This window comes from Maylandia zebra, linkage group LG3 (assembly GCF_041146795.1).
Source record: "Maylandia zebra isolate NMK-2024a linkage group LG3, Mzebra_GT3a, whole genome shotgun sequence".
NCBI classification, from domain to species: Eukaryota; Metazoa; Chordata; class Actinopteri; order Cichliformes; family Cichlidae; genus Maylandia; species Maylandia zebra.
The window spans coordinates 36,909,671-36,934,368 of NC_135169.1; the positions used below are offsets into that span (position 1 = coordinate 36,909,671).

Genomic DNA, 24,698 nt, shown 5'->3' on the forward strand with positions numbered 1-24,698 from the left:
ATGCATCAGCTCCTGCTGGAAGCTCGAGTGAGCCAATCCAGCATTTCGTGGCTCCCACGCCGCTGTCTGTCTCAGCTGGCAGTTCAGGAGAACTGATTCAGCAGTCTGCCTCTGCGTCCAGTCGTCTTGTGTTTTAGTTGGGGGTTCAGGAGAACCCGGCCAGTATCAAGCCACGTCAGCTGGGGGTTCTGGAGAACCCGGGGCCATCTGCTGCACTGGTTGGGGTGAGGGGAGGAACACAGGAAAAAAGACATGCTGTGGAAGAGAGCCAGAGATTAAAAATAAGTAATGATTCAATTCATAGAGGTCTATTAAGGATATATAAAGTTGGGTTTCATCGGCTTTTGGTCTATATGAGTAACTTATCATGACCAAACATTTGATGATTGTCTTTGCATCATTCAAGCAAAACTTAAATTTTATTAAGGGTCACACACATCAACCATAACATGCCAGCTGATGTGAACCTGATCAGATGTTGTGGTTTTGAAAACACAGAAGCTCTTTTTGCTGTTACATGATGTTACTTATAAGTAACAGATTACACCAGTAAGTAGCAGACAGGTCTGGCCCGAATCTGGTGTCAAGCCGGCACTGCTGGCTGACTTGTGTCATGGTAAGTGGTATGTCATCCAGATACGGGCCAGGCCCGGCGTAGATGGCACTGTTTATGCGGTGGCATGCCACATCTGGCCCAATTGTGGTTTGGTTTATGTGGCCCAGGCTCATAGAAAACAGGTCTGAGTAACTGGTGTCATGGCAGGGTGTATGTCAACCAGATGTGGGCCAGTTCTGGCAATGATGCTCCTATTTATGTTCCTATTTTGCTACTTTAGTTTGAAGACCCAAATGCCATGTTGCAATCCAATACTGCTATGGTAGCCAATGCTTCAAATGCAGGTTTGTGAGTGTACACTTTATCCAAAACCTAGTGAGGGCTTACTCATGTGTACCACTGGTTGGCTGTAGCTCAGGAGGTAGAGCAGGTCACCTCCTGACTGGAAGATTTGTGGTTCGATCCCTGGCTTCTCTACTCTGCATGTCAAAAGTGTCAATGTAGTTAAGAAGTGTGCAATTTAGAGAAAGTGTGTGGCTTGTTGTATAGATCACTTTGAGTAATCTGGGAGAGTAGAAAAGCACTATATAAGAATCAGTCCATTCATTTTCTGAACAGAGTTTTGTCGTGGTACTTTTGCACTATTATGTTCTGGCACATGTTGTTATTACATGGCTTGATTAAGGTACACATTAGGCTGACATCTTGGGCCAGAGCTGAAACTGTTCTGGGCCAGCACAGGGCCAGCAGTGTGTCTGCAACTGGCCTTGTGCTGGCCCATGTGTGGGCCACCTCTGGCAAACCAGATCTGGGCCACCAAAGGGCCGTCATTCTTTGCGGCATGTGGGCCATGTGTAAGCACATTGTGTGGACTAGATCCAGGCCATACCAATTTGGCTATGTGGGATGTAACAGCATTTTTGTGACCTACAACACTATTTCCACATGGATAAGTAAATATTTATCTATGTACATGTGCATTATTATCCAGTTAATCTCCTCTAGCAGCTCATTTAGTCATGGCTTCCAAGCATTCTTTTGTCTGTATGTCAGTAAATGTAGTGAAAGACTGACATATTGGGGCCAAATGTTTATGAATGTAACCAGTTTAGTTTGTTTGAGTGTGTGTGTTTGGAATGATCGCAGAAGTATTAACAGACTGGCACAAGGGGGTTTAAGATTTCACTCCTACCTCTATGTTCGCAAAATAAAAAAGTAGCCCAGCTACATCATGGCAGAATAGTAATATATTAAAAAACAGCATTTTCTATAGACTTTGTCTTCTTGACCATTTGTCTGTGAGGGTCTGGGCAGGCTGGGGCTGGTTCTGTTTTTAGTTTATGCTTGGTATGCTGTGGGCGAAGCTGCAGGGGCTGAGGTTTGTTCCACTCAGCTGTGTTTGAGCTCTGTCATTGGGGCGGCGTATTAAGAAGAAGCCAGAGTGGGAGTTATTATTGCAGCATTTGTGGTAACATTTAAACATTTAAGGCTCTCTGATGTTTGGCCCTGCTGCTGTAACTGCTGTAACAAGGTTACAACTGTAACAAGTTGTAACCTTGTTTGCTGTGATCTTTCACTCATCTGGCCGGATCACGCCACCATATTTGGATTCTCAGAGAAACTTAACCCTGCAAATATTAAGCTTCCTGGATTAAACTACAGTGTGACAAGTAAGCAGTATTCATTTGTTCCCATTTATTAATTTAGTTACAGCCAGATTTAGAGTTATTTATCTCTAACTTCTCTTTTCTCCCTCTTTCTTTTTTTTAAACCTGTCGTGTCAGGCACTTTTAGTAAAAACATGGTCTGAATGCTTTGTTGAGCCAAACACATTTGCTTTGCCAAGAGGAGCGCTGTAGACTCTGTATAGGCTCCTATTGGTACTCATTTCAGTTTATTTTATTATTCACATTATTATCAGACTGGTTATTATGCCAGGGCTGATAGGGGGTGAGGGCCAGGTTGGCAAAAGACAGAAGAAGAGATGATAATAAAGACAAGAAGGAGGAGGGATCGAAAAAGAAACGAAACAGAAAGAGAGAGAGAAAGAGAAAGAGGGGAGGGAATGGATGCCCATAGTCAAAAGGCAAGAGCCCCAGACAACCAGACGCAATGGGCAGTCCACCCTGGCAGAGGACAGTGGCCATGGCACGAGCCGAGGAAAAGTCAGATGGGGTGGCTGTGCGCTAAAGAGGTACAAAACATCCCAACTGCATCCCCTGAGGGCACAGGCCAGAAATCATGCCACAACACCTTGTCAGGTGCTCTGGAGCTACACGTCCAGTATTGGTCGTTGTAACAACGAGTGGGGAGCAGCAGGGAGGGGAACTCACCCTCCATAACAATGTCCCACAGGGAGAACCCCAGATCCAGGCATAGCAACACACACACACAACACACACACATCTGTGTAGTTTCTCCGCCTGTCAGGGTTCCTGGGTCGTTGACCCAGCATTTTCAGTTCATGTTCACTGTTTATTTTCCACATTTTTCATTTCCTGTTTCATTATGTTCAGCTGTGTACTCACCGGTCTCTCATTATCATCCTCATCAGTCCCTGTATTAAAACCCTCAGTTTCTCTCTGTTCTGGGTTGTGTCATTGTCGATGTGATGTTGTCGTTTCCGTGTGTGCTTTCAGTTCAGCCAGTCAGCGTTCGTTCACGTTCTGTTGATCTATTTTGTATAATAAACGCCATTCTCATCTTCAATCAAGCCACGAGTCCTTGTCCTCTCTTCCTCTCATCCACACACAAACCCCTGACACCGTCATCTAGGTCATGGTAATCTAACGAGGTTGGAATGAAAGCGACTGGACTTCTTTAAGTTTCTTAAAGATTTAACATCTTATCCATAAAACTTCTTCAGTTCTATGATCAAATAGTGGTGAGTCCCAGGTATTTAAATCCTAGCAGGAGTGTCCCTTAAGAGGGTCGATCACGTGCCTCATCACATGTGCCAAGGTGTGACAAAAGGCGTTGACTGAGTCTCATCTCTTCCATGTTGTGCCATGCGTTTACGAAGTGGCTCTTTGGTTTCTCCAATGTAGAAGTCTGAGCTCTCCTCGCTGCATTGCAGAGCAAATACCACATTGTTTAGTTGGTGTTTGGGAGTTTTGTCCTTGGGATGAACCAGTTTTTGTCTGAGTGTGTTTCTGGGTTTGAAGTTTGCTGGGATGCTGTGTTTGGAGAAGATTCTTTGATAAGCTTGCTACAGAAGGAATCACAATGTTGCTGACATGCCATGTTTGTATGAAAACTAGAGCACTATTAACACTGAGATGTGGCAGGAGCACATGACTGCTGCTCAGTAGTGCTCATCCACACCTTCCCCATCTCCCTCTTTAAGATGAGCACACGAAATCTGCACTCATCACCTCATTTAAGTTGCTATTTTCACTGTAAATAAAATCCTTTCACTGTTGTATGAGTCTGCTCTTTGGGTCCTGCTTTTGGCTCATCCTCATATTGTCTCCATTGTTCAAATCCTTATTTTATGTTTAGGTAATTAATAGTTCATTGGTTGTGGGGGGGCTAGAGCCTATTCCAGCTACTGCAGGGCAGGCTACACCCACCAGTCTAACAAAAGGACTAACTTTATTGATATTTACATAAAACAAAGAAATTAAAAACTAATTTATAAATGAATTTATTAAGGCACACTTTATTGCACACTTAATTATTACATTTACATTTTGATGTCTGCGACTCTCCTGGTCCTCCTGTGTGTGTGTGTGTGTGTGTGTGTGTGTGTGTGTGTGTGTGTGTGTGTGTGTGTGTGTGTGTGTGTGTGTGTGTGTGTGTGTGTGTGTGTGTGTGTGTTCAGGATCTCTGTTGCAATGTTACTGTTTTGGTTGTGCTGCATGAAAGACGTTGAGTGTGTATTAGGGAAGGTTAGTTACCGGAGCTGGAGAGTGAGTTATTCAGGCGAACTCTCAACAGCGTGTGTGTGCACGGAGCCCTTAACAGACTTGACCTCCACTTTCACTTCCTCTTTCTGATTTGTGGAAAGATGCTGAGTTTCCCAAACGTCTCATTCTGTTTTTTCTCAGAGAAAGAGAGAAGAAGAAGAAGGTAAGACATTCTTTCTTAAACTGATGAAGTGAATCATTGTGAACTCATGAATGTAATATTTGATGTAATTTTTCTCAGGAAGACATAGTTGCAATACATCAATGTAAATATAATGTAATTTGCATGGTGAACTCTTTCCTCTGTACTGTACACAAATCAGTGTTACAGCTGGTCCAAGGTATTTATAGATTTCCTTTGTCATATTTTCATATTCTAGCACTAAATGTCTTCATACACAAGAGCTATAACCACAAAAACATTTCAGTCTGCGTCTTCATTTCTGTCTTGTTTCCTACAGTCATGGCTACCATCCACCAGCAGACCACCGAGGTGGTGACAGTCACCAGGGCTTTTCAAAACTCTAGCCAATGGAGCACCGACCTCTGTGACTGCTGCTCTGATATGGACACCTGTAAGTGAACCCAGCAAACTCTACAAACAGCAGGGATTTCAACATGAGCGATTTCCTCAGCTTTGTTTCAGACTTTGTTTGCAGTAAGGTAGCAGAGAGTCTGATGTCAGTAAAAAATCAAGAAGATAAAATATCTGAGACTGTCTCATAACAATAACCATTTAGTAGCATTATGGAGTCAGAGTGCTCTAAGCGAACTGGGAAACTAGTCTCTGAACACTTTAATGTTTAGTTTAACCTTCTGAAATTTAATGAACGCCATAACATGACTGACCTAACATGTAATGACATTATCAACAGTGTGGAGGCATAAATGCTGTGGTGAAGGTGTTTCTGCAGGTAGAAGCAAATATCTTTTCATTGGTTGAGTAAGAAAGGCTGCGAGGATGAGGAGCCAAACACTGGACCTACAGGCAGGTTATTAAAAGGACTATTTTAATTTTAGCTGACTGGAAACTGGAACAAACTCATGCCATCCACCAAAAAAAGTTAAAAAAAAATGATAGCTGAAAACTTCAAATGAACCACTCAATGAGGTGACCAAACAGAACACATGCAGATCATGTGATGTGAAGAGGAAGCACGTGCACAGGGAACACACAAATTGAAAGCAAGAATGAGAAGTGTTTAAATACCCAGAGAACTAATTGAAACCTCACATGAAGGCAACATTCTCAGGGTTTGGCATTTCTTCTCTTTCTTCCTGTCTTTTGGTTTCTACCAAAGCTACCAAAAAACATGACAAGGGTGAACTAAAGCAGCAAAGTTGTCATGATCCTGGGTCGGTGACTCAGTGTTTTGTGTTTTGAATTATTTATAGTCTTTGCTTCATTATTGCCATGACAAAAGTATGTGTTTTAGTAAACACTGCTATTTGACACATTAAATATAATTTCATACAATTTCATAATTTATTTAGAGCAGCTCACCTGTAATGAAAGTGGTAGTTTTGTTGTGCATGTATGCCTGACATCATTGGCCTGCTCCCAGATCTGGACCAGGGCATCTCTGAGCTCCTGGATAGTCTGAGGTGCAACCTGGCACTGTCAGATGGACCGAAACATAATGTCCCAAAGGTACTTCACAGGATTAGGTCAGGTATGAACTTCAACATCCTGCATACTTTCGGTACGAGGCCAAGCATTGTCGTGGACCAAATGCACCAGCGTAAGGTCTAACAGTGAGTCCATGGTTTCATCCTTATGACAGTCAGGGTGTCGGGTCTGTGTGTCCCTCCATGGATATCCCTCCCCAGGCCATCACTGACCCACCAGCAAACCACTCATGCTGAAAGATGTTACACCAGCATAACGTTCTCCATGGCTTCACCAGATCCTTTCACATCTGTCACATAAGCTCACAGTGAACTTGCTCTCAGGGCACCCTCATGAAGTCTGTTTCTGGTTGTTCAGTCAGAGACTTTTACACTAGCTGGTGGTCATTTATAGCTTTGGCAATGCTCATCCTGTTCCTCCTTGCATAAAGGAACAGATACGTGTCCTTCTGATGGATAAGCGGCCTTCTGTGGGGGTTGTCTCATTGTTGTTTCTCTTGTGCAGCTATTCTTAATTTCGTTAACATCAAAGTACCTGAAACTGATAACCAACCGTCTCTGCTGCTTAACTGACCACATCAATATCCAGGCGATTTAACTGAGTGGATGTGATAATCTGACTGAAAAGTGCTCCTTACATTTTTTGTTGTGCAGTTTAAATCTGTATATTTTTTTATCTGAAGGTTGCTGCGGCTTTTGGTGCTTCCCCTGCATGCAGTGCATGACAGTTAGTAAACATGGATGGTGCTGCTGCGCATCACTCCTGGATATTTGCGGCGTGGTGTCCTGCTTACTCCGCCAGTCCATCAGAGAGCAACACAACATCGAAGTAAGGCTGGGTTAGAGATGGAGGGGCTATGTTACAGACAAGATTTAAAAGATGGAGGTGGCCACTAGAGGAAGTGAAGTTTTGAGTCTTCCACATTGGCTTCACTTTTAAACCTTGGAGGTTGCTGCTTGATTTTCTTTCTAGTCACGTTGGTTTGGGTCCAGAATAATGAAAAATCTGTGTGTCTTAATTGACTGGATGCCAGCGCTGTTGCTTATTTTGTTCTTCTCCACCCTGCAGGGTTCTGGCTGTGAGGACTGGTGCACAGTACTTTTCTGTTACCCCTGTGCCTGGTGCCAGATGCATCGTGAGCAGAAGATCAGGGAGAACCAGCCCGCCAGCGCAACTGTGATCACCACACAGGTCATTCGTGGATATGGTACAACCAGTTTGGCTGTTGGCTAAGGGCTTATGTCACCGCTGAAGCCATATTTTTTTTACTTTTGCTGACTTATTAATGTGCTGAATGGTATATGAGGAAAGGTGTCTGGCCATAAAAATACTTTTTTACACAATATTGTGGCTGTTATTGTAATAGTTTTCTTCTACAGAGCTGAGTTTAACCAGTGTTCAAATAAAAACTATTCAAATTCACTATTGTGATATGACAGTGATAAGGACATCGTAAGTAAGACCTTCCATACTTCTCTTTATATACTCATAGTAAATGTACTGTACAGTGGGTGATGGTCATTATCCATTGCTTGTTTTGATGCACTTCCCAATCACACAACACTTTAGAGCAGCGGTCCCCAGCCTTTTTTGCGCCACGGACCGGTTTATGCCCGACAATATTTTCACGGACCGGCCTTTAAGGTGTCGTGGATAAATACAACAAAATAAAACTAGTACCGGTACTGAAAAAAGATTTATTCATAACACGCGTGAAAAGACCCAGGAAAACCAAGTTAACGATAAAAACGGTAACAAAATAACGCTGAAAACCGATAAAAACCCTGAAAACTATACATTTCACACCTGAGCCTCAACTCTCGCGGCCCGGTACCAAACGATTCACGGACCGGTACCGGTCCGAGGCCCGGGGGTTGGGGACCGCTGTTTTAGAGTATTGGATGAAACTGCTTTGTGCTTATTCTTTGACAGCTTTTACATCTATCTTTGTGTTCCTGCCATCATCAGTATAAACAAGGTGACTTCCATCCACAAACTCATGATTGTAGTTAGTTTCAGCACTTCACTGTAACGTGCTTCCTTCTACTTTCTTTTTCTCATGATTGGTCCTGAATATAAAGTAATGAGGGCTGGGTCAAGACATCTGCACAGTACTGTATCTGTTTTATTTGAAAGTTGAAATTATTATCCATCCATCTTCATCCGCTTTATCCGAGGCCGGGTCGCGGGGGCAGCAGCCTAAGCAAAGAGGCCCAGACCTCCCTCTCCCCAGCCACCTCCTCCAGCTTATCCGGGGGAATACCAAGGCGTTCCCAGGCCAGCCGAGAGATATAATCTCTCCAGCGTGTCCTGGGTCTGCCCCGGGGCCTCCTCCCAGTGGGACATGCCTGGAACACCTCACCCAGGAGGCGCCCAGGGGGCATCCTTGTCAGATGCCCGAACCACCTCAGCTGGCTCCTTTCGATGTGGAGCAGCAGCTGCTCTACTCTGAGCCCCTCCCGGATGGCCGAACTTCTCACCCTATCTCTAAGGGAGAGGCCAGCCACCCTTCGGAGGAAGCTCATTTCTGCTGCTTGTATCCGCGATCTCGTTCTTTCGGTCACTACCCACAGCTCGTGGCCATAGGTGAGGGTAGGGACGTAGATCGACCGGTAAATTGAAATTATTAAACTGATTAAATGATTCAAAGTGCTTGAAGTGCTTTTACCTCCGGTTTCTTTAAACCAGCTTTCTGAGTGGCTGTCAATCGCAAACAGAACGTGAAGCTTTAAATATTTTCTACATTTGGCAAAATAATTATTAAATAAAATTGAAATGTATTAAGTGAGAGAATTAAACAGTTTGTTAGGGCTATCATTTAGTGTCTGACAGGACTTTAACTGTTAACGGTAAGAAGATTTGGTCACATGTAAATGCCTTCGTGAATCAGTCACAATTCAGTGATTAAATCATTTCTCTATGACAAATCTACCTTTACATCATTTGTTTGTCAGCTATATCACATAAAAAGTACAAAGTCAAATTACTGAGAAAGTGGAACATAAGAAATGTTTTACTTCTTTTAGAAATGTGAAACTATAGGATCTGGCAGAGAATGAACCGTCCACGTTTCTCTCTAGTACTGTCGTATGCAAAACTAGTGTGGCACCAGGGGTGGTAAGAGATTATTTTAGGGTGGTCCATGCCATCCGTGCAGATCCGCCCCTGTCTGCATCACACATGTTGGTTAGCAAGAGGAAATTCCTCTTTTATGAAACGGAATCACGGAAGGCTAATGACCGATCTTAGAGAAGTAAAAGCAGACCAGCATGCGCCTGACTCTGGTCTCCCCTCGGTTTACCATTAAAGACCAGAGGTTTACCGAAAATGTGCATGCGCAAACCTCCAGAAACTAGTTACTGGCCACTCAGCTTGCTGTAAACAGGACACAGACGCCTTTAAACACAAGGTGGCAGTATTGTACAGCATGAACGCAAACAGGTGAGGAGCCTCATGACAGTGCGGTCTTTAAAGGAACTTTGCCTACTATAAGAAACCATTAAAATGCATATAAGCTTCTCACCAAAATGCACATGTAATTGTATTTAATAAGGTCTGTACTGTAAACTATGTATGCTTCAATGAGGTCATTTCACTCAAAGTTCTTAGTGAAGAAACATCACTTTGTCACCCTTATGTGTGACGCCAACTAGTAATCTCCTTCAAGCCAAGACCTTAATAAAATAAATGCGTGCATTAGAATTCACATACAGTCTATTCCACAGTGATTTCTAGGTACCTGATATGTTAATAGCAAAACTCAAGTGTTTGAGTCTCATTATCGTCATCAGAACAAAAAAAGAGATGCAGGTCTGTGACCAGGATGCAGGTCTAGTTGGTGTTTCAAAATGCAAACAGACAGAGCGTCTCGCTGCAGTAGACAGTGGCTTTGGTTGTGCTCTTGTTGCATTTGGGTTTAATATTGTAGTAGATACTTTAAGGCATTCATTTTCCAAATGTAATAAATAAATGTATATATACACAGTCTATATGTTGTTGGTTATTCTGGCAGTGCAGTCTGTAAATAATATTTTTAAAGCAGGTATCTACTGCTGTTGATATGTTTTTCTTTCTTCTTCTTCTTCTTTTTTTTTTTTTAGCAAGGAACCAGCAACAGCAGAACACAATCGGGATTGAGCAAAAGACAATGTTGCACCATTTGGCGCTGCAGTCTTGGAGCTGTGCACACGCTCAGTGCCATGAATGCAGACATGATTCAGTAACTGAGGATGCACATGGGAGTAAAGGACTCTTCTTGACATACATCAGTTTTGGAAGCTATCAGGAACAAGAACAAAAGAAAATAGTGTCACTGAATCGGCTTAAAGAAACAAGCATGCTAAAAATTCAATTTAAAAAACCCTGAAGACTTTATGCATGTGTCAAAATAGTAAGCAAATGAAAGTGTATTATGTGAAAGTTTTAAATAGATTGTAACAGACTGACCTGTTTGTGTGTCTGACCGGACACATTTGAAGATACAGAAAAGGACTGTCGCAAGAACATGAGCACAGAGATTGTGGCCGTGTGGTCATGATATTGTTTCAACTTCCTGTTACAGTGTTTCACGTTACTACTTGTTCTCTTTTTGCCTTACCTTCCCATTACAGTTATATCATTTGATCATTAGTAAGTACAGCCACTTACTCTTTTAAATAATTCTTTATTTGAAAAATTGCAAATATATTTTCCTTGCTTCAGTTTTTTAAGAAACTGTAAGCTGTTTTCTTCTAGTATTAGTTTAAGGTTTTAAACGTAGTTTAGGTTTCAGGTTCCTAAAGAACTGTTTGCGTCACAGATCAGTGCAAAAACGTGGCCAACCACCAACAATGTCTCTGTCAAGGAAAAACAGTAGGTCATGGTTCTTCTTTTCTCATAAATTTACTATCAGCAGAAGACGTTGCAGACACAACAGCTTCTGTAAATACAAACACACTTTTGACAGGCTTTTGTTTTAAGATAACAACACTTCCTCTCAATTGCCCTAACCCACTCGGACCTCTACCTCAAGAATTTAATGCCACGTGTTTCTCAGCAGCGCAAAGTTTGCTTTTATAAAATGCATCTCCTGCTTTTATTGTGAAAATTGTCATTTCATATTATTCAGGAAGCAGGCTGGAAAAGACGGCATCAGCCAATAAAAGGACAGGAAATATTGATATAATGTTTCATTCGTTTTTATTTAAAGACAATAAATTAATATGTAGATACATTTTTAGTCTGTGCAAAAGACTTGAGCCACCCCTCATGTTTAAAAAACTTTTCCCGAGGAGCCAGACTTTTAATTGTAATTTTTAAGGTGGTCTTGAGAAATAGTTCTCCAGGTTTTCTGAAGGTCTTTCATTGGCTGCATTTTCACTCATTTTCAGTGCAGTCCCTGTATCTGTCAGATAGGTATCTGACAGAAAACCATGCTCGACGATGGTGATCATGATAATATGACAACAACAGTGACCTATAAATCATCCAACCAACATCCAAAGAAGAGCTTGGAAATCAAGAAGCCTGGAGAACTATTCCTGAAGACTACTTGAAGAAATACTAAGAAAGTTTGACTGAGAGATTGCAGACTGACGAATGCTGACGAATAAAGATGATCACACCAAATATTGACTTTATACAGATTCTGTTTTTACCTTATATGCTGTATTTCTATGTATGTTTGCATGTCTTAATAAACATATTAATGCAAACAAAAAGGGGTGGCTCAAGATTCCTGCACAGCACGATATGTTAATGATAAAGAACACGGGGAAAAACTGTTTCGTGACTTATTTGCAAACACAATGCTGCTCTTTCTGCACCAGGACAGTAAGTGGTTTGTGTCCAGCCACAGACACATCTTCCCGTTTCATAGAGTTGTGCTCAACTCTAAAACTTGCTTTATCCAAGGATATTTTTACATATTAAGAGAGTGTTGTGGAATGCACATGGTATATACCCTGACACACAGGAAAACTGTCTTTAAATGCACCATCTGCCATAATTGTTGTCTTGTTTTAATTATCTCTATTTAATTACAGCACAAGTCTTTGAGTGTCATTGTCACCATCGGGCTGTCGTTGTCTACAACAGCAGAAAGCTAAAAAGAGCAGTGCTAACAGGATGTAGGTCACAACGGTGAAACAAAACGCGAACAGGTAGAGCGTCGTGTTGCAGTAGACATCAGGCTGTGTCATATTCTTGTTGTAGTTGGGTTCATAAATAGAGTAGATGACTATATTACCTGGAAGAATATAAAAAATGATCTCAAATTAGAATGAGAGTGATGGACCTGCACGGCTTCTACATAAATGCAGAACTGGCTTCAAGATTTTTTCAAAATGCTGCTGTGATTAGTTTATTTTAAAAATGTAAAAAAAAAAAAATCCAAGGAACAATAAGGAAAATTTATTTCTGTTAAATTCAATTCAGTTTTATTAGCAAAAAATTACAACAGCACAACATTGTATATTCTCCTTATATATTCAAAAGGAGCTAGTACTGCGTGACGTATATGATCAGTTTAATTTACAAATAAATCGACTGATTTACTGATAAGACCTGTTCCCTTTGTTATTTCATGACAAATGAAGCAGACATAAAATTGTTATATTGTTTACGTTTTGTTATAGCTGTTCACTGTAATTTTAAATATGAGGGCAGATAAATCTTAGTGCAAGTGAGGGAGGTCATCGTTAGGTAGAATAATCAAAAATGCCAAAATGCCTAAAACTAAAGTGCACGATGACAGAAACTTCTAACCAAGTCAAGAAATTTTACATATGTGACCTTATTATTTAAAAGGTCATGTTTTTGTCTCCCTGTACTCACAAGGAAAATGTCCAGGTCTTGTAGTGAAATTCTCAATTTTTTCAAACTAATCTTCTTATTATTTACTTTTCCTGCTCTGTTTACTTTGGTGTTAGAAAAATTTGAAGTTTACCCGCAAGTAACCAGCCACACAGGAAGATGATGGTCATGGACCAAAGGAAAGTGTTGCACCAGTTGTGCCATAAGCTCAGTGCCAGGAAGACCGGTATGATCCCATACAGGGACATGTAGAATGGGATAAAAGTCTGTCTGGGACAGTTATAGAGTCCTGAACCTATGGGGCACAAAAATAAATAAAACTAAAACACAACGTCTGAAATATTATTTAATTTTTCCATTATTTTTGTGACACGATGCATGGTCAGTCATCCAGGTAAAAAAAATCCCAAAAGGTTGATTCTGTTTATCTGGACGTAGTGTTTTCAGTGGGAGAAACGTTTCCTCACTCATCCAAGTGACTTCTTCATTCTCAGCTGACTGCAGGTTTTCCCAGCCTACAGGGTGGGCCATTTATATGGATACACCATAATAACATGGGAATGGTTGGTGATATTAAAGTCCTGTTTGTGGCACATTAGTATATGTGAGGGGGCAAACTCCTCAAGATGGGTGGTGACCATGGTGGCCATTTAGAAGTCGGCCATCTTGGATACAACTTTTGTTTTTTTCAATAGGAAGAGGGCCATGTGACACATCAAACTTATTGGTAATGTCACAAGAAAAACAACGGTGTGCTTGGTTTCAACGTAACTTTATTCTTTCATGACTTATTTACAAGTTTCTCTTTGTTCTCAGCCATTAACATGTCGAAGAGGTTAACACATGAGGAGCGGATTGAAATTGTGGTGATATCTGGTGAACGCAGTAACCGGGTCATTGCAGCAGATTTCAATGCAAGACTCTACGAGACCACCCATCTCCCATGCTACAGTTAGCAAACTGCTTGCTAAGTTTCGTGAAACTGGTTCAATGTTGGATTTGCCAAAATGTGGACGCAAGAAAACTGTCACTAATGAAGAAACATCAGCGGCTGTCCTAGCTTCATTCAGCAAGAGCCCACAGCGTAGCACTCGCCGCGTGTTACTGGAGAGTGGCATTAGTTGAACATCCCTTCGGCGGATATTAGCTACTCACAAATGGCACCCTTACAAACTCCAGCTACTGCAGCATCTCAACGAGGATGACCCAGATCGGCGCACAGAATTTGCAGAACGGGCAAAACAAAAACTGGAACAGGACCCTCAGTTCACGCAGAAGATTTTGTTCAGTGATGAGGCAAACTTTTATGTGAATGGTGAAGTTAACAAACAAAACCACCGCTATTAGTCTGACACTAACCCACATTGGATGGGTCCCTCCAAGACTGTTGGAACAACAAAAGTGATGGTTTGGTGTGGTATATGGGGTACAACCATAGTGGGTCCATTCGTCATCAATGGAAACCTCAAGGCCACTGGATATTTGAAATTGCTACATGATGATGTGTTTCCCTCTTTATGCACTGAAGCTGGCTCGTTCCCTGAGTTTTTCCAGCAAGATGGTGCACCACCACATTATGGCTGCCAGGTCCGAGCATTCCTAGCTGAACAGTTTCCTGGAAAGTGGATTGGTCGTCGTGGGCCAGTTGAATGGCCCCCAAGGTCTCCCAATCTGACCCCCTTAGACTTTTATCTTTGGGGTCATCTGAAGGCAATTGTCTATGGTGTGAAGATACGAGATGTGCAGCACCTGAAACTACGGATACTGGATGCCTGTGCTGGCATTTCTCCTGCGGTGTTGCTATCAGTGTGTGAAGAGTGGGAGAAGAGGGTTGCATTGACAATCCAACACAATGGGCAGCACATTGAACACATTTTATAAGTGGTCAGAAACTTGTAAATAACTCATGAAAGAATAAAGTTACGTTGAAACCAAGCACACCATTGTTTTTCTTGTGACATTACCAATAAGTTTGATGTATCACATGGCCCTCTTCCTATTGAAAAAACAAAGTTGTATCCAAGATGGCCGACTTCTAAATGGCCACCATGGTCACCACCCATCTTGAGGAGTTTGCCCCCTCACATATACTAATGTGCCACAAACAGGACTTTAATATCACCAACCATTCCCATGTTATTACGGTGTATCCATATAAATGGCCCACCCTTTACATTTGCATAATGACTGAAACTAGCACCACTGAATAAACAATGGGCTGGGAGCTCAGTTCCTTGCTCCATTGGGAACAACCTCTGGTGATGCGGATGGCACAACACAGAAGAGTTACCTCGTCAGGCCAGGACTCTGCAGTCTATTTACACCTACAGGCCAGTGGACACTCTTTCAATGATGAGGATGTACACATCCTGGACAGGGAGGAACGCTGGTTTGAGCGCAGAGTGAAGGAGGCCATTTACGTGAAAAGGGAAAGACCATCTCTGAATTGAGGAGGGGGCTTAAGGGTACATCTTTCGCCATCTTACAATGCTATGATTGCAGCCATCCCCCAACTCTCTGTGAATGGTACTCATGGCCATTGATCAGTGGGCTTTGGTCAATGATCATGATGTTAATGATCAAGGAACTGACCTCCCAGCCCAGTGTTCCTTCAGTGGGCTGGTTTCAGTCATTATGCAAATGTACTGTTTATAAGATTGGGGAAACCTGCAGTCAGCTGAGACTGAAGAAGTCACCTGGATGAGTCACAAAACGTTTCTCCAACTGAAAACGTTACGTCCAGATGAACAGAATCAACCTTTTGGGATTTTTGTGACACATAAAAATACATTCGCATGAATCTGATCTGAACATTGCAATAACAATATCTCTTACTTACCAAGTATTCCTTGAGCAACAAATGTGAAGGAGAAAATGATCAAGGTACATCCTGGAGGCAGATACAGCGCTTTGTCAGTCACAAATCGCAGTGTGCACCATCTACACATGTGCAAAGATTTTCAACTCTCTCACCTATTACTATGTTTCGAAGTCCACACACGGATTGTGGTCTCTGACTCCCTGGCATGATAACTATTAGTCGAACCTACAAAGACACAAAGATAGCCACGAGATAACCTCCAGCTGTTAATATTTGTCTATCTGTCAATGTTTTTCCATCTTTTTAAACCAGGCACTGAATTTTATCGTTTACAATTTAAGGAAATGCCCATGAACTTCCTTTCCTGTGTTAAAATAATTAGCAAATTAAAGTGTATTATGTGAGAGCATTAAATAGATTGTTACAGACCGACCTGTTTGTGTGTCTGACCGGACACATTTGAAGATACAGAAAAGGACTGTTGCAAGTACGTGGCCACATAAACAGCAATGTGCGCATGATATTGTTTCAACTTCCTCTTACACTGTCTCACTTTAACGCCTGTTCTCTTTTTGCCTGCCCATCCCATTACAGTTATATCATGTAATCATAAGTAAGTACAGCCATTTCCATGGTAATTAAACATGTGAATCACTTTTACATAAAGAAAATTAACAATAAAAAAAATATCTGTTTTCTGTTTTCGTTTATTTTCTTGTTTGTTTTTGTATATTTAAGGAAATGTGGGGTAAAGCTCAGGGTTTGCAGAAAATTCACTGTATCCTTTTTCCAGTGTTAGTTTTCAGTTTTCCAAAGGTCTCTTTTGTGTTCACAGATCAGAGCAAAAACGTAAACACCTCTGTTGAAGAAAACCCCAGAATCTTATGAGAGTAGGCCATGGTTCTTCTTTTCTAACTGACAGTTTTACTCCCAGAAGAGGTTTCCATCAGCCTCCCCTCGTATTCGCATAAACATTGTTGTAGACAGAGTATAAGTGCACTTCCTGTGCCGGACGAGGTCTTTCTGCTTCTTGTGAAATACACGCCCTGTTCTCAGTTCCAACACCACTCTCTTTTATTTTTAATAATTTAATTTCACTGATGGTTGAGTGTAGAAAAAAAATCATGTCAAAAGGCAAAAAAGGATATATATTAATAATGCAAAGAAAATGAATAATGTTGAGAAAATTTGTTATTCGAGATTCAGTCATAACAATTATTTACTGCATGATGTAGAGGCATTAGGGGGACATCTAGTGGCCTCAAATATTACTGCAGGCGATTCCCACAGGGTAGAAGTGTGTTTTCTCATAGAGCATAGAGCATAGAGCAAAGCAAAAATAAAATAAAATAAAATAAAATAAAAAAGGGGTGTTTAGCATAATAAACAACTAGGAAATGTAATAGTGCTCTGGTGTTAACTTACAAACTAGCGGAGGTACAAGAGAAGTTTGAAGCAGCTTAAATCTACACCACACATCAATGATCAAAGCTGCTGTCTCAAAACAACAAGAACCAATCAACAACAGGTTGTCCTGTTGTCCTAACCCATTTTATTTATTTATTTACTTACAATTAAAAAGAAGAAGAAGAAGAAAGAAACAGCATGGATATTGGAAAATAAATAAAATCACACATTTAATAAAACAAAATATATTCGTTTGTTAAACAGGGAAGATCATGATCATTTATTCTGCTATGATGAGTCATCTGTATGAATTGTTAATAGTAAGATTTCTCTAACAAAAGATCAAAAACTGCATGTTGCTGTATTAACCAACATTAAATGTATTATGTTCTGTATATAAGCACACATGAAAATATTTGTATAATATTTGGTTTGTTGTTTGCTTGTGATTTTATTACAGCCAGCATCATTATTATTATTAGTACTATAAGTCCATTATAGTTTGATATATTTGATATGATATATATTATTGTGAAACCATTTTAATCTGTTTCATCAGTATTGGTCCACTGGTCTAAGAGGAGGTGGGGAACACACAAATGTACACACATTCATATGATTAGCTCCACAGCAGTGGCCGATCCTCATCATCGTAAACCATCTGGTTGGTGCAGAGAGCAAAAAAATAAGTGAAAACATAAACACCTGTCAGGACGTAGGTCAGGGTGATGCAACAAAATGCAGACAGGTAGAGCGTCTTGTTGCAGTAGTGATCGGTGTCTGTAGTGTTCTTGTTGTAGTCGGGTTCATAGATGGAGTAGACGATTATGCTACCTGGAAAAATGTAAATAAGATCTCAGAAAATAAGGTCTGATCATGCTTGGCAACAACAAATATTGCCGTAATGCATTTATTCTTGCATTAAAAAACTTTCATTTAGTAAACCTTAATATAAATGACTTTTCAGACAAGATGTTTGAACTCCAGGTTATCATTGATCTCTATTTGTGTTTAAAAGCTGCATGACTTAATTTAATCTCATTCTAGAGTGGCTAATTATTCATAATGATCTAGTTTAATTTTCAAACAGCCAACTTTCTTCTGATTGGCTACCTCTCATAAACTGACAGTTTGTGCTGTACAGAGCCAACAGTAGAAAAAATCATAAAGTGAGCATTGAGAGCAGTTTGGAGGCTGAAGTGGCAGGTTTGCATTTTCAGCAACCACAGTGCAATAATGGTATCATTTTTCCAAAAATAATTTAGCTTTAAGTTTTGTTTTTGGTCTAATTTCAGTCATGAGAAGCTGCACTTGGCCTTTGAAAAATACAGCATTTGTCACCACCATGTTGCTAATCACATCAGGTATGTACTGCAGTGCCTGGCTGTGTATTACAACAGCAACCTTCACTGTTAAGAAGCTGAATATAACTTCAAGCTTACTGCCACAAGCTGATGATACACACTTTGTGGAGTTATACTTGTGGACCCAAAAGTAGAAGCGTGGAACAAAACTTGATTTTATCAGAAAGTGAGCTGTTTAATAAGGCTGCTCAAAACAAAGTTCCTCAAAATGCTGGGTCAAGTGATCCAGAACCAGGATACTTACCGATGATGAACCAGGCAAAAAAGAGGTAGAGGAACAGACAGTCGAAGAAAATATTGCACCTGTTCAAAAACCGGCTCAATCCCCACAAGACAGGTATGAATCCACAAAAAACCAGAATGACGGGAATGGAGGGCGCCCTTGGACAGTCATTAAAGTACACACATCCTACAGAGCACAAGCATGAAAATGAAGACAACTGTCAAGTCGTTGTTGCATAGTTCTTGTTATCTGATTTTTCAAATTTTCCTTCCAACACATAAAATGAATGTAGATGAATTCAGTCTGTATATAGAGCCACTCACACTTACCAACAATCCCCTCAACAATAAACATGATGAGAAAAATCCCATAGATACACCCTGAAGGAAGGCAGACATGGTTTCAGTTACAAATGACACACAGCAGCTGCAGATGTGCAGATGTGTGCAAAACTGTTCAAAATCACTTTCTTACTTATTACTCGAGGTATCCAAGTGTGTTGAGGTCTATCGCTCTCTGGCATCGTGACTAGTTAGAAATGAAACCTACAGAGACACAAAGGAAGCTGTGAGACGAGCTCAGGTTGCCTTTAACTGTCAGGCAAATGACAAATGAACAGAGAAACAAGGCAGATCACAAACAGTGTTCACAAGTCTGTGAAAGAGAAATCAGAAGATCGGTGGTTTGATCCCACGCTGCCTCCTGGCTGCATGCCAAATATCCTTGGGCAAGATACTTACCCCATGTTTACCTACTGGTGGTGGTAAGAGGGCCCGGTGGCGCCAGTGTCCGGCAGCCACGCGTCTGTCAGTGCGCCCAGGGCAGCTGTGGCTACAACGTAGCTTGCCATTGCCAGTGTGTGAATGGGTGAATGACTGAATGTAGTGTAAAGCGCTTTGGGGTCCTTAGGGACTGAGTAAAGCGCTATACAAATGCAGGCCATTTACCAATACTTGCCAAAGCCAACATGTAATAGACAAAAAAGAAAGGTTTAAACTTTATGTGTGTTTCATGTAGTTAAAAACCCCCCAAACAGATGTATTATATGACAGCAATAAAAGGCGTGTTAGTTTAAATAGTTTGTTGCAGCCCTACCTGCCTGTGTGTCTTGTTTGAAGGGCACGAAGAGAATGTTTGCACGAGAACTTGGTAACGTGTTCACACATGAATGTGTTGTTGTCTGAACTTCCTGTTACAGAGTCTCATTGCGCTGGGAGAACTTGCCATGAGGATTCACAAGCCATTTACTCAGATAATCGTTTGTATAACAGTGATATTACCACGAATAAAAGCACTTTTTAAAAAAATGTTTCGGACATTTTAGCCTTTATGTTCAACAAAACAATAGAAAGCAGAGACCGTGACATGGTGGAAATCCCCCCACAGCTCTGTTTTTGATCAAAACTAAGATCCAAAATACGGATCGCAGTATGCAGAATGTTTCTGATTTAACCATGTCTTTGGTGTCTTTCTAGGTTACCTCCTTCCAGTTGCTGTGCTAAAACTGTTTCCCCTCCAGGTTGGTCATACGGTTTTGAGAGATTCTTGGGTACGGCACATTCTGCTGGTCCTGTGTTAATCCTGATGACATTTTAAGCTAAAAGCCAAACTTGATTCTCAGGTGGGAAAAGTTCCCTTTTTTTAAACTTAAATCTGACAGCAGCCTCAGCTCCTCTTCATCACTGAATTCTTCCTCATCAGTCATTTCTTGGTCAGATTATATTCTGTCAGTTTCCTGGCCTCTCTCCTCCTCACCAGTGTAGTGATCAAATACATAGAGTCTCACTTAAGGTGTATTGACCTGCTATGATGGTGCCACACAGTGACCTGTGAGCTATTCCTGTAGAAGAGAGGCTCTCCTGGGCACTAAGGTTCGCGTAGTGTTTCCCAAGTAACCCAAGGTGTCTGTATGTGTGTATGTGTGTGTGTTTATGCACATGTATAGGTGCTTGCTTGCAAGTGTACATGTGACAAATGTGCATGTACCTGTACTCAGTTATTTACGCTAATTGCCTCTCCCATTAATTTTTAATGACCGGCTTTTTTTGACCAGGAAAACCAAGAGTGTAGAAATGTTGAATAAAACACACAAAGTTGGATGCAGATGGATCTAATTTATATTTTGTGTTGAAATCCTCTTTGTGGACAAAGTCATGGAATCTTAGGTCAGTCTAATCAAATTAGGTACGTAAAACTTTTAAATCAGTCAAATTTGACACAACATGACAGTTAAAGGAATTAAAAACTAACATAGGTGGAGAGATTTAATTAAAAAGTGATGACGGCAAACAAAGACTGAAATATTTTTATTTTTCTCTTATGAAGGGAACCAGTTACAACGTGGTAGTTTATTGTTCCCATGATATAGTTCGTTGAAAGTTCACACTTCCTATCTTTGCATCTAGCACAGTGACATTAATATCTTTGATATCTGTTGATATTTTCTGCACTCAATTCATGGCACAGGGGGAGACTAATGTAAAGACAGAGCTCTACACATGCAAACAAGTCAAACCAATAAGAGGTTACTGAGCTTGTGCCCCCGACTGTTAAAATTCAGCCCATCCTAGCAGTATGTAAATGTGGGTCGCTGATCTCAAGTCTGCACCATAAAATATTTTGTGTATGTATTTTAATCTTCACCACACAGAGTCCACGGACAACAGGTACAGAAAAGCAAAAAGCCGAACAGGACGTAGGTCATGTTGGTGGTCCAGAAGGCAAACAGGTAGAGCGTCTTGTTGCAGTACACATCCCTGCTTACTGTCTTATTGTAGTTGGGCTCATAGACGGAGTAGATCCACACATTTCCTGAAAGACAAGAGCAAAAATAAAATGTTTAATATAGCAGTGAAGAGTTTCATGAGCAGTGTGCATTCATCTGATTCGTACTGAACCCACTTTTTTACTCAAGTATAAGTAAAAAAGTCCAGGCTCTGAAAGTAGGAAAGTAAGTAGTAGCTCTTTGAATCACAATTCTACTAATCATTTATATGCACAGGTAACAGGGCCTCCTGTTATATTAATATATTAATAGAATAATATTAGTAGATGAGAGTATAGTTGTTATTCAAATCTAAACTGTAAGCAGTAAAAGAGGGGTGGGGGAGCACTAAGATCTGTTGTCGTGGCTCAAGGTGACACAAATATTCACAACTGACAATAATTTCTGATCAGCTTCAGTAGATTTTCTTAGCGTGCAGCCTGTGATCAGCTGACCTGCTGCTCTTTGTAGATTTACACAACTGAATTTAACAAGATGTCAGCAGATGTTTTATATTATTGTGAAGCACTTTGTGGTTTTCTATCCTGTGAAGAGTGCTCTATAAATCAATAAAGTTAAAGTAAAGATGCTTCACCCTACTGTACGTTGTCTTTATACTAGACAACATAAGGTTGGTAAAAAGGTTGATTTCAACCAATAAATCTAAGTGTCGTCATCTTAAATGTAAATTAATCTCTGCTACACTTAATGTAACCTAACACAGCCACTGTGCACTGGTCCAACACAGTGATCTACTGTGAATGAACCACATTAACGGAAGCTAACCTGTTTATCCTGCACAAAACTGCTCAGTATCTTCATGCAACCTTTGAGTAACACAAAGCTAGTATAGCTTAGTTTACGCTGCAGGACGTTTCACAATATAAAGATACGTCATTTATCAAAACACATTAGAATAAAAGTAAAAGGTTGTCAGAAAAATAAATACTCAAGTAAAGTATTAGTTCCCACCTCTGGAAATTATGTCCCAATAAAATTATGGTACACCTAATATACTTGTCTTTTTCAAAAGTGATGGAAAATGTTTTCTGCAGTTGCTTTATTTGAATAGTTATATATGTAGAAAATTAGGTCACTGAGATGTCCTAGAGTGAAACCAAACTTTAAAGTTACAGGTTATAACCAAAAACAAACAGGAGAACTGAAACATGGGTCGCTGTGAGTTCATCACCGATATCAGGAACTTTGATACATGAAAACAATGGTTTTTATATGTTTTTGAACAATCACACATTTCTTTGATAGTGAATTTAAAATGAAACTATCAAGATGTGGACTGAAGTGCAGACTTTCAGTCTCAGACAACAAGCTCTTACTTCCTAATTAATCAAAATCCAATGTCAGTTTACTGTAACAACACACATACATAGTGTGGTCTGATGGAGATAACCAAGGAAACCAATAGAAGTAACATATGAGTAACAATAGCAGGAAGTAACTGTGTGAACACGTCTGAAGGTTTTACCTACGTGCTGACTCTGACATTTGCTTTCTGGAAAGCAAAACAAGAAAAGCTGCTTTCTGCTCGTAGAAATTGGGTTTGCTTAGTTTGTCCACAGATTGGTCAGCCATCTGACTCTTTCAGCTTACCAGCAATGAACCAGCAGAAGAAGAAGAGTGAGACGAGGCAGGTCCAGGCGCCGCTGTGGCTGCCGAAGCCTGCGGAACACGGAAGGATGGAGAGCAGAGCCAGCAGCATGAAGACCACTCCCATCACCAGCAGGTAGATGGGAATGTAGGGCTGCCTGGGGCAGTCAAACTGGTACAACGCTCCTTTATGACAAATGAAACATTACTGAACTCTGCACTTCATAAATTCATAAAAAATGTGTACATCTTGGTAACAGTGAGTGCACCTGTGCTTACCAATGATGAACTGAGCAATGGGCATGACGCACAAAATCACCTGGAAACATCCTGAAGCAAAAACAGAACACATGTTAAAGTCATCAGGAGCGTCTGCTCATGTGAGGTCAGTGTGGCACCAGTTCTTACCTACAACCACACATGGAGGTTTAGGTCTGCGGATGTGCCGAATCGTGTCAGTGTCAGGCATCGTCACCAATGATAACTTTAAAAGGAAAAGACACAGAAGCTCCAGCTCTGTTCACAACAATCACAACACTGCACACAGAAAGCTGTCAGGCGGGTGATATTTGAAAACAAGTGTTACAATTTTTTCATGATATATGAAATACCAACAAAGACATTGTAGTATAATTTTAGGTAAATTTCATGTTATTTTTTTAACAACTACACTAGTGTAAACATGAACAGTCGCAGTAAATCTGACCAGATAACCAAGCAAACTTTAAACTGAGCCATTTTCACTGGGAAGACGTTTTGAGATGAGTTAGTCGTAAATAATGGTAAAAATGTCGTAAAGGTGATGCTGTACCTTCTTGAGTCCCTCTTCCTCCAACCTTGTCTATGAAAATTAGAAGAACATCTGGGGATTAAGAAGAGTTCACGTCATTTAAATACTGGTCTTGACTTCCGAATTGAGTGACTTTTTTTTCCCTGATTTCTCTTCTCGTTTTTAATCCTGTGCTCATTTGTATTTTCTCAGCAAAGATATAATTGACTTCCTATTTCATTTTGACTTCTGCTTATGCATGAACATTTTTACTTGCCCCTGATGCAAAAAAATGCGCCGGTGTGTATGGCTGGCCGTCTTCCTCCTTCCTGCTTTAGACTCCTTTTTCTCGACTTTTGCATAGTACTACTCATTCTTTTAAGATTATGTTCATCTGGTGGCAACGCACTAATTACCTATGACCGGCAGATGCTTTTGGACCTTCGTTTTTCTCAATCTCATGACTCGGACTCACGATGGACCTTTGGAGGCGCCAGCTTGATGCGCTCGGTCTCATTCACCAGCGTATCCTGCCTGCCGCAAGAAACGCTACAGGAAGCGGGGTAAACGGAGCGGCATTCGTGTCCGCCTTATGGCTTATTTTCGAGCTCAAGCTTTGGCTGATCCATATGCTACCATGGACCTTCTACCTACCTCTTCCTGCTCCCGGCACCGGCTTTCTACTCGATCACTCAGCTGTCGGTGGATTTGCTTCGCCGGGCAGCTAGACTACCCCGCCCTCCCAGAGGCATGCCTACCTATTCGGACCATTGACTGTAGAAAACATGGACGACGCGACAGCTCCCCAAAAATGAAGCCAAAACGTCTCTATCGCCCCCTGGTGTCTTGCTGCAGT

At 40.9% G+C, this 24,698-nt stretch overlaps 4 protein-coding genes across 14 annotated transcripts; 1 reads left to right on the plus strand and 3 right to left on the minus strand.

The window, feature by feature from the left end:
- Positions 1-668: 668 nt before the first annotated feature.
- Positions 669-11,290, plus strand: LOC101486544 (cornifelin homolog B-like). 2 transcript variants are annotated; one of them, XM_012922268.4, is made up of 5 exons: positions 669-2,226; positions 4,606-4,627; positions 4,926-5,039; positions 6,777-6,922; positions 7,163-10,185. In XM_012922268.4, the coding sequence occupies exons 3-5, from the start codon at positions 4,928-4,930 to the stop codon at positions 7,325-7,327; spliced, it is 423 nt and encodes a 140-aa protein (XP_012777722.1). In that variant the 5' UTR covers positions 669-2,226; positions 4,606-4,627; positions 4,926-4,927; the 3' UTR covers positions 7,328-10,185. The 2 variants fall into 2 exon arrangements, with proteins under 2 accessions (XP_012777722.1, XP_023008865.1); XM_023153097.3 differs by lacking the exons at positions 669-2,226; positions 4,606-4,627 and adding an exon at positions 10,195-11,290 and having other exon boundaries at positions 4,873-5,039; positions 7,163-7,301.
- LOC143416517 (transmembrane protein 272-like) lies at positions 11,256-16,216 on the minus strand. Its single transcript, XM_076881785.1, has 5 exons — positions 16,141-16,216; positions 15,860-15,932; positions 15,726-15,776; positions 13,020-13,181; positions 11,256-12,320 (listed from the first exon to the last, which is right to left on the minus strand). The coding sequence occupies exons 2-5, from the start codon at positions 15,912-15,914 to the stop codon at positions 12,112-12,114; spliced, it is 477 nt and encodes a 158-aa protein (XP_076737900.1). The 5' UTR covers positions 15,915-15,932; positions 16,141-16,216; the 3' UTR covers positions 11,256-12,111.
- Positions 16,217-17,066: 850 nt separating this feature from the next.
- LOC143417082 (transmembrane protein 272-like) lies at positions 17,067-19,870 on the minus strand. 4 transcript variants are annotated; one of them, XM_076882713.1, is made up of 5 exons: positions 19,797-19,870; positions 19,176-19,246; positions 19,031-19,081; positions 18,723-18,887; positions 17,067-17,948 (listed from the first exon to the last, which is right to left on the minus strand). In XM_076882713.1, exons 2-5 carry the CDS (start codon positions 19,222-19,224, stop codon positions 17,734-17,736), a joined length of 480 nt encoding a protein of 159 aa, XP_076738828.1. In that variant the 5' UTR covers positions 19,225-19,246; positions 19,797-19,870; the 3' UTR covers positions 17,067-17,733. The 4 variants fall into 4 exon arrangements, with proteins under 4 accessions (XP_076738828.1, XP_076738826.1, XP_076738827.1 ...); XM_076882711.1 differs by having other exon boundaries at positions 19,176-19,625; positions 19,797-19,869; XM_076882712.1 differs by lacking the exon at positions 19,797-19,870 and adding an exon at positions 19,442-19,789.
- A 1,121-nt stretch (positions 19,871-20,991) lies between these two features.
- LOC143416518 (transmembrane protein 272-like) lies at positions 20,992-24,663 on the minus strand. 7 transcript variants are annotated; one of them, XM_076881789.1, is made up of 7 exons: positions 24,497-24,622; positions 24,120-24,391; positions 23,885-23,935; positions 23,482-23,557; positions 23,353-23,403; positions 23,077-23,259; positions 20,992-21,512 (listed from the first exon to the last, which is right to left on the minus strand). In XM_076881789.1, exons 4-7 carry the CDS (start codon positions 23,540-23,542, stop codon positions 21,334-21,336), a joined length of 474 nt encoding a protein of 157 aa, XP_076737904.1. In that variant the 5' UTR covers positions 23,543-23,557; positions 23,885-23,935; positions 24,120-24,391; positions 24,497-24,622; the 3' UTR covers positions 20,992-21,333. The 7 variants fall into 7 exon arrangements, with proteins under 7 accessions (XP_076737904.1, XP_076737906.1, XP_076737907.1 ...); XM_076881791.1 differs by lacking the exon at positions 24,120-24,391 and having other exon boundaries at positions 24,601-24,663; XM_076881792.1 differs by lacking the exon at positions 24,120-24,391 and having other exon boundaries at positions 23,885-23,914; positions 24,497-24,627.
- Between the last annotated feature and the right edge of the window lie 35 nt (positions 24,664-24,698).

What these genes read in the sequence shown, in the direction of transcription:
- LOC143417082 (XM_076882713.1), bottom strand. Translation starts at nt 19,224, where the DNA reads ATGCCAGAGAGCGATAGACCTCAACACACTTGGATACCTCGAGTAATA. An exon ending in TTGGATACCTCGAGTAATAA is followed by an intron (nt 19,082 to 19,175) that starts GTAAGAAAGTGA and finishes GCCTTCCTTCAG; the next exon opens with GGTGTATCTATGGGATTTTT. An exon ending in TTTTGCCTGGTTCATCATCG is followed by an intron (nt 17,949 to 18,722) that starts GTAAGTATCCTG and finishes ACATTTTTCCAG; the next exon opens with GTAGCATAATCGTCTACTCC.
- LOC143416518 (XM_076881791.1), bottom strand. Translation starts at nt 23,542, where the DNA reads ATGCCTGACACTGACACGATTCGGCACATCCGCAGACCTAAACCTCCA. An exon ending in ACCTCCATGTGTGGTTGTAG is followed by an intron (nt 23,404 to 23,481) that starts GTAAGAACTGGT and finishes TTTTTGCTTCAG; the next exon opens with GATGTTTCCAGGTGATTTTG. An exon ending in CTTCTGCTGGTTCATTGCTG is followed by an intron (nt 21,513 to 23,076) that starts GTAAGCTGAAAG and finishes CTTGTCTTTCAG; the next exon opens with GAAATGTGTGGATCTACTCC.
- LOC143416517 (XM_076881785.1), bottom strand. Translation starts at nt 15,914, where the DNA reads ATGCCAGGGAGTCAGAGACCACAATCCGTGTGTGGACTTCGAAACATA. An exon ending in TGTTGCTCAAGGAATACTTG is followed by an intron (nt 13,182 to 15,725) that starts GTAAGTAAGAGA and finishes TGTGCCCCATAG; the next exon opens with GTTCAGGACTCTATAACTGT. An exon ending in GTGTGGCTGGTTACTTGCGG is followed by an intron (nt 12,321 to 13,019) that starts GTAAACTTCAAA and finishes ATATTCTTCCAG; the next exon opens with GTAATATAGTCATCTACTCT.
- LOC101486544 (XM_023153097.3), top strand. Translation starts at nt 4,928, where the DNA reads ATGGCTACCATCCACCAGCAGACCACCGAGGTGGTGACAGTCACCAGG. An exon ending in CTGCTCTGATATGGACACCT is followed by an intron (nt 5,040 to 6,776) that starts GTAAGTGAACCC and finishes TTTTATCTGAAG; the next exon opens with GTTGCTGCGGCTTTTGGTGC. An exon ending in GAGAGCAACACAACATCGAA is followed by an intron (nt 6,923 to 7,162) that starts GTAAGGCTGGGT and finishes TCCACCCTGCAG; the next exon opens with GGTTCTGGCTGTGAGGACTG.